At 42.0% G+C, this 7,962-nt stretch overlaps 1 protein-coding gene across 1 annotated transcript in view; it reads right to left on the reverse strand.

Annotated features, from left to right (window-relative positions):
- The window catches only part of LOC134465739 (uncharacterized), a 7,172-nt gene extending 4,873 nt beyond the window's left edge, over positions 1 to 2,299 (reverse strand). Inside the window, exons 1-2 of the mRNA XM_063219575.1 lie at positions 1,633 to 2,299; positions 384 to 658 (exon numbers count right to left, since the gene is read on the reverse strand). Coding sequence (XP_063075645.1) covers positions 384 to 658; positions 1,633 to 1,696 — 339 coding nt within the window. The 5' untranslated portion in view covers positions 1,697 to 2,299. The remainder of the gene's footprint in view (positions 1 to 383; positions 659 to 1,632) is intronic.
- Between the last annotated feature and the right edge of the window lie 5,663 nt (positions 2,300 to 7,962).

The following is a 7,962-nucleotide window of genomic DNA, read 5'->3' on the forward strand; positions in this document are numbered from 1 at the left end:
ACAACTATGCAGAGGGTTGCCTTTTACAAAAACAATTCATGTCTATTTGGTTACTTAACTGTTAAACATTAAATCAACATTTACATTGACAATGTCTTCATGACCACTCACATTTGCACAAAAAGCAAAGGACCCAACCAGGCGTATGTCTACCACTAGGGGTTTGCGAGCACACTACAGGGGGTACGTGGGGGAAAAAAGAATGATAGCAAATACACGGAGCATAGTCACATTGGGATATAGGAAGAGATAGGCCTACAGGGCATGAGTGAAGGGTTACTCATGGTAGGACAAAAAGGTCAAAAATGGACAAAGGACAAAAGGACAAAAATGTTCAGCAAACACTTGCTTCAAGGGTACCAATTTGACAAGGACTGGCCCACCTGCAGCTGTTCCAGGCGGATGGTGAAGTGGCAGCGGCGATCGCCAGCCCCATGATCAGCACTGATCGTCAACCGGCCGTCGAAGTGTGGCTGCACAATCTCTTTGTTGCTTTTTATATGCATGAACATAATTTCCTTCCCACCAAAGCGTTGTCTCAGAGAGAGGCCTTCTGGTTTTGGCAGGCCTGAGTAGGAACAGCTGATCTCTGCGGACGCATTTAGACGCATCAGGGAGACCACGGGCGGCTCCTGGCTCACTTGCACCACCGATGTCTCTGAAGACATGAGAATATTTAGTGAATACTTATTTATTCACAATCTTAGAGGAAGAATCTTTATTTACAATCTTAGAATGAGAATCTTTGGAATTTACAATATTTGAAAGAATCTGTAGAATGTACAATCTTAGAATAGTAAGTTAGTAAGTAAGTTCAATCATATATAGCATGTTTAAACAGTGCTATAGAGTGTCCAATAAAAGAATCCTAAAATTAACAATAATAAAAATGAGATTAAAAGCAAGGCAAAGTAAAACAGGAAGAAGGAAACATAAAATATAGAAGGCATTCCACAGTGTAATAAAAAAGGCAAGATAAAAGAATATGGCATTATGACTACCAAGTGAAGTCCAAAAATAAAGTCCGGACATTGATGAATGGCATGCTGCCCGAAATGTCACATTAAAGTAAGAGAAAGGGGAGCTTGGTGAACTTTATTTTCAGTTTTCATGTAACTAGTCCTATAGTCCTAGTCCTCCACCCAAAAAAAGACGGATGTGCGTATTTTTTTCTTTGTTTTGTCACAGCCTGGCTCAAAACCATGACACAGAGGAGACAGACGAGAGGGTAATATTTACAAAATCTAAGTGTTTTTTTAACAAAATTTTAGTTAAGTCCAACATTCTTAACAACTGTAACATTTTCAATACTGATGCATTAAATAAGAGCCATCAAATCAGAGAGATGCTCTGCTGTCCTTTTTAGGGAAAGAAAGGACTTCAGTCTATACATTCTGCATTGCTGAAAGACTGCATACAAGTAAAGCATACACTGGAGATGCGGACATGCACCAAGAGGCATCACTGAGAGGCTGCCCCCCCCCAAACTTACAGTGCAACCCCCCCATTCACAATGCCCCCCACCCCCTTCAATTTACACAACTCACCACACATTGCCCTTACACCCACCTCACCAACCCACACCCAGACACCCCCCCCCCACACACACACACACACACACACACTACTCACCGTGCATTGCCCCCACAACCATGCTGCTGAGCAGTGCTGATGTACTAAGGAGACAAACCAACATCTTGGGCCTCGTCGGCAGGACCACACCGGGAGGAGAGGAGGAGAGAATCTTCACACACCAAGACAGAGGAGGAGAGGAGGATCTTCTCTGACCACGATGATGACGTGAGGCTAAGCTGACCTGCAGATTCAGACCATGATCCCCCTGGGCCAATTAGAACCTTCAGTCACCAAGGAGAGACCATGATGACTTTGATGAACACCAATCTTCACAGCCAGTGAGGAGACTTTGATGAACAATGTTATTCTTCATATACTAAGGCAAGGAGAGTGTAAGAGGAACGCGGGTCTTCACAGATCACCAGAAAGAGATGACCAGGACCATGTGAGGATCTTCAGACTCCAAGTTGAGCCTGCGACGACCTGGGTGAAGTAGAACCTTCACAATCACCGTGGAGAGACCAGGATCAATCTTCACAGGTAGTCAGGAAAGACGATGATGACCTGAATGAACGAGGCTCTTCACAGCCAGTGAGGAGAGGATGCCTGCAAGTGCATATTTATACACTAGCTGCAGAGCTGAGAGGACCAGACAGGATGCCTACCTACATCACAGATGCATATCAGCTGAGCTGTGCACTCTGCTCTTCTCTCTCTCTCTCTCTCTCTCTCTCTCTCTCTCTCTCTCTCTCTCTATCTCTCACGCTCTCTCTCTCTTTCTCATTCTCCCTCTCCTTCTTTCTGTCTTTCTTGTACAGCCCCGGACGTGAGTTTCTGTGCAGCAGCAGTGCTGAGCTGTGCAGCTTTCTGCACTCTGCCCTGTCTGTCTCTCTCTTTCTGTCTGTCTGTTTGTCTGTCGGTCTCTCTCTTTCTCCTCTTCTCTCTCTCTCTCTCTCTCTCTCTCTCTCTCTCTCTCTCTCTCTCTCTCTCTCTCTCTCTCTCTCTCTCCCTCTCTCTCTCTCCTCTTCTCTCTCTCTCTCTCTCTCTCTCTCTCTCTCTCTCTCTTCTTCTTCTCTTTCTCTCTCTCTTTTTCTCGCGCTGCCCCAGATGTGTGCTCCTGAGCAGCAGCAGCAGCAGTACTAGCTGGGATTAAATTGTGACCCTGAGCTGTATCTTCTACACTGATGATTGAGCTGCCCTCACCCCAGGCCAGACTCTTGACATGATGTGTGCGTGTGTGTGTACTCTACTGTACTTAAAAAAAAACACACACCAAAAAAAACCCCAAACGTACCATTATTTGCATCTGCACTTGTTGTTCTGTATACTTCCTCTACACTTTGTATCTGTGCTAATGATGTTGGCTATGAGTATGTCCTCGTTTGTAAGTCGCTTTGGTTATATTTGGTTATTGGTCTCTCTCTCTCTCTCTCTCTCTCTCTCTCTCTCTCTCTCTCTCTCTCTCTCTCTCTCTCTCTCTCTCTCTCTCTCTCTCTCTCTCTCTCTCCACCATATCGCACCAGGAAGTGCCCCTGTATACCGCAAAAGCAGGAAATGTGAGGTGTATACGTGACACGCGACAAAATACTGAGGTCTGCAAGTTCAAGTGACTTATTTTAACCCATTTAAGCCTGATCCATATGTATATGCTGGTTGGCCCATGGGTACCTGGAGAGACATAGACACTGCATTTAGGCTCTTGAGTGTTTCATCAAACATGTGGGTATGTTAGAGCTGAATGAACATATTCTAATGCAAGATGATGGTCCTAGCTTTTAAATGCAACTTATTTCATGTTTTTATGTGCTTCAGAGGCTGCTAGGAAGGGAGCAGCAGGTTAGCAAAACAAATGAAATATTTCATTAAATTAAATAACTAATGTACAGCAGAATACATTATTTATTATTTTAAATATCCCAGTGGGGCACTGACTTGCAGACCTAGACTATAGTTGTGAAAGGGGGTGCAGAGTAAAAAATAGTGTGGCACGAACCGTGTAAGGGGGGCGTTGGCTGGAATCTTGCGGTAGCCCAGTGAGGCCTTGTCATGGTAAAATCTGGGAACCCCTGATCTACCATAAGGTGCAATATCTTTATTACCTAAATAAAAAACATAAATTGGCCTTCCAACTTGTCCATCTTCATTACAGACGGTGGATTTGTGTGAGGGGCATAAAACATAAAATCTAAGCATAAAATGCCCGGATCTCAGACCTGCACTTCTCTTTGATGAACCTTCTTCAATCTCTAACACAATGCACAATTGTGCTCTGTCTGGGAGTTACAAAACTGTCACATGCTTAATCTTTACATTTTCATGCTTTTTATTTTGGTATTTTTAAAAGTTCACTGTGAAGTTCACTGTGTTCCATGTAACTGTTACTTTGCAATATTTTTTGCATTTGATGAAAATGTCCAGTAAAAACATTTCTTACAGAAACTAGAAAGCACTCTGAGATTGCAGACCAAGGAAGCTGTTTGATAGAACCTTTGACTATGTTACCTATTTTTATTTTAAAGGTGCACCGTGTAAGATTGTGGCCAGATTAAGTCTTGCAACTGCTGCTCATTGAAACTGTGCTGCCTATTGTCAAATTTGATCTATTCATGAATATTAAAAATAATAAACCAATATTAGTATGACCAAAGGACGGTAACCGCGCAGCTAAAAATGCCTATTTCTGGAAATTCAAAATGGTGGACCATGGAGAAGATCCCCCTTTTCATGTATGTAAAATGTCATAATGAAGAATTAGAATTTAATAATGGTGGTATTTGTTAAAAAGGTAACATTTGTGAGTGGGCAGCATGAATTATGGAAATTAACTACTAAACATATTACACAGTGCACCTCTAAGTCTCTCTGCCTTCTTTTTGTTGAGTTGGAAACTGGAATATCAAGATTCACCCTGTATTCAATATGCCGTCACTTGGGGCGTCTTTTAAATCTTTTAAAAAGTCCTTGTTATGGTTCTTGATCTGGATAACCACCAGAATTTAATCACTTGTTCCTTGGGTCATTACCAACAACTCCACAAAGTTTCGTCCAAATCTGTTGATTAGTTTTTGAGTTATCCTGCAGACAGAATCTTTTAAAAAGTCCTCGTTCTGGTTTGTGATCCAGATCATCACCAGAATTGAATCACTTGTTCCTTGGGTCATTACCAACAACTCCAAACCAAAGTTTCATCCAAATCTGTTGATTAGTTTTTGAGTTATCCTGCTGACAGACAAACATGAACGAAAACATTACCTCCTTGGCGGAGGTAAAACAATTGAAAAAAGTAATCATGACACGCCCACACTTTCAGGAGAAATCAAGAAGTCATAGTCAGGAGTCTACAAAAACCAGCACCTTTAATGTACAAAAAACTGTAAAAAAAGAAAAAAAAAAAAAGAAAATTTAAAAAAGAAGAAAATATGGAAAAAGCACCATAGGCCTATTGCACAACAATAATTAGAATTAGCTTTATACCAGATAATTGGTAGATTTCACATGCGCTCCGCGGTCTACATCACATTCAATAGGCCTAGTGGTCTCACAGTCAACGATAACCTTTGATACTGAACATTAAAACACAGCAGAAACATGGCAGTGATACTGTGAAATATAGTCATCCTCATCATAATATTTGTTTTTCATTTTTGTTCTTCACAGTTGTTCGCAGTGGCGTGCACATTTTGGGGGGCAGGTGCTCAAACATGTGTGGATTAGACATGGGCTCTGAAGTGTACATGGCATTCAATAGCACTTCATATACTCAGCAATGTGTATTAAGGCACATGACACCTAGACATGTTTCACAGCAAAGATCCACATCAGCACTGGACAGCTGTTCCATTAATAGCACCCTTCAGACCCCTACCCATAGAGGTAGAAAATAACACTAGAGAGGACCCCGCCCCCCTTTTACGGCAATCTGTAGCGGCCATTATCTGTAGGTAGATCAGTGAAATGGAAATTAACGGAGAACGAGGCTCACCTCTGTCAAAAATGGCTTAATCATGTGAAAATGTCCATCAACACACTATGCAAGGACAATAGTTGAAGTGTGTTGCTAACTATGTTCATAAAATATATTATTTGATTTTTAAATGTATTTTATCGACTCATATGATTTAAGTAGATATTTAGCCTGACATTTCAAATCTGGTCTTTGATTAAAGTGTTACTTCATATTTACACAGTTTTAGTCAATTTCTTGACAGGGGTGGGCGTGTTCTCCATTGACTTGCATTGCCTGAAAGTACCTACACTACCTACGGAAGTTGGGAAGCTCCAGCTGCCATTTCCCAGTGCTGTCCCAAATTGCTGTGTCCTCTCTAGTGTTATTTTCTACCTCTATGTCCCTACCCAATACCAACTGGGAAGACATTATGACACCTCCACAACACCATCTGAAATCTAATGTCTCAGAAGATACCTCCACCCCACCCCTAGCTTGGGAAATCCCATGGTGCTTTGCATGTCCGTTCCCATCTGAGATCTGTGATTCTCCCCTTAAAGTTGGTGTCCTGATCCAGGGAGCCAATCAGAGGAGGGGTGGAAAGACGCATGGGCCTACTACCTGACACACGGAAGCTTGTCGTTTGTTTGAATACAAATTATACGACTAGCTGTGGGCTACATATATGCCAAATGATACATTCGTAACGTCCAATAAATGGACATGGGTTGATTGTTAATCACACCTTTCCTATGAGAAATAGCATAGGTATCTCATTATGTAAGACCCCCAGGGCCAGAAGGGGGTCCAGTCTTACAGACACCACACAGACTAATGAAATCAATACCAACTCATACTCTCTCTCTCTCTCTCTCTCTTTTTCTCTCTCTCTCTCTCTCTCTCTCTCTCTCTCTCTCTCTCTCTCTCTCTCTCTCTTCCACGACACTCTCTTCTCTCTCTCCCTCCCACCCTACATAATTTGTGTTATTGTAACTGTTAAAACGCAGCTACATGCCTTGTATGAAGTGTGCTTTACAAATAAAGTTATTAGTAGTGGTAGTGATTAGTGGTTATTGATTGAAGTGTGCTTAGTGAGTGGTGTTGGTGAATAATTTGCTGCTTACAATGATCGGGTGTTACTGGCAATCAGATAGTAGTGTTTGTATAGCTAATTACATGGACTCCTCTCTGAAGATTGAAGGTGAAGATTGTGCACATCCCAGGAAAAGGTGCAGGACAAAGGCTGACTGTAGCCTTCGGAGTGAGGAGTCTGCACACTTAAAATCCTTTTTGTTGTTTTTCGTATTGCTTCATGGCCAGCCATGAAACAATAATGGCCAGCCATGAAAAAATGAAACAGGGCCAGCCATGAAACAATAACTTAAAAAAAGGAATTTAACTATGCAGACTCCTCACTCCGAAAACTACTCTTCTCTGAAGAACTTTTTTCCTAAGTAGATTTAGAACAGAGCTTAGTTTGCATTCAGTAGCCTATATATTAATAGGCAGACATTTAGTAGTTTAGTAGTCTGGCAAGTCACACAGCAACACGAGAAGTGGTAGAAGAGCCAGTGACGTTTTCATAGTAGTACACTTCACAGCTAATGCCACTATTGTATGGATTACGGTAAATTATTTTTCTTTGTTTTTTGAGGATTATCAAAGAAGCATATCCATTGCAGTACATTAATTCCCAATTACTAATTAATTCATGGGCATTAGCTGTTGTTGTACCACCTGACATCTGAGCCCCAAAAGACCCGGAAACTGGTTAAGTCAGCAGAGGGACTCTGTTGCCGTTCCAACTGCCTCTGCAGTCTATGGCCAATCACAGCTACTGTGACGAACCCAAACCAGAGCCATGGAATTACAGTAAGAGTTGTGACAGCTGGGGTACAGGAACTAATTCTATGCAGCGTCTTTATTTTCACTGTAGAGACTAACACAGAACCACTACAGAACAAAAGAAGATGACTTAAAATGTATTTTAAATTAATTACATTGACCTTTACTGCACTTTTCTGTGTTTGACGCTCACTTTCTGGAAGCATTTTGGAATTATGTCAATGGCGATTTGTGTGTCAAAGGTTCTGTGAGCCGCCATCTTTGTGTAAAAATGGACCACAGAGGTCAATGGGATTAGCTCTTACAGTACTTCCATGGCTCTGACCCCAACCATCCAAACAGCGGTCAAAAGAAGTGTGGTGTGATTGGAGGAACGCTGTTGGCATCCTTTTGTGTTTGACCTGCAAATGGCCAGGAAAGGATGTCTTCTGTTGCTAGATGGGTTCACTGGATTAATAGATGAGTACTGCTCTGTCTACAGTACAACTGAGTGGCATTTCCCTCACAGTATGTCACTATGTATGTCACACAGTATGTCGCGCCAACCCCCCCCACCCCCACCACACTCCCCCCACACACACACACACATTCTCTCA

The sequence above is a fragment of the Engraulis encrasicolus genome, chromosome 2 (genome assembly GCF_034702125.1).
Source record: "Engraulis encrasicolus isolate BLACKSEA-1 chromosome 2, IST_EnEncr_1.0, whole genome shotgun sequence".
Classification (NCBI taxonomy): domain Eukaryota; kingdom Metazoa; phylum Chordata; class Actinopteri; order Clupeiformes; family Engraulidae; genus Engraulis; species Engraulis encrasicolus.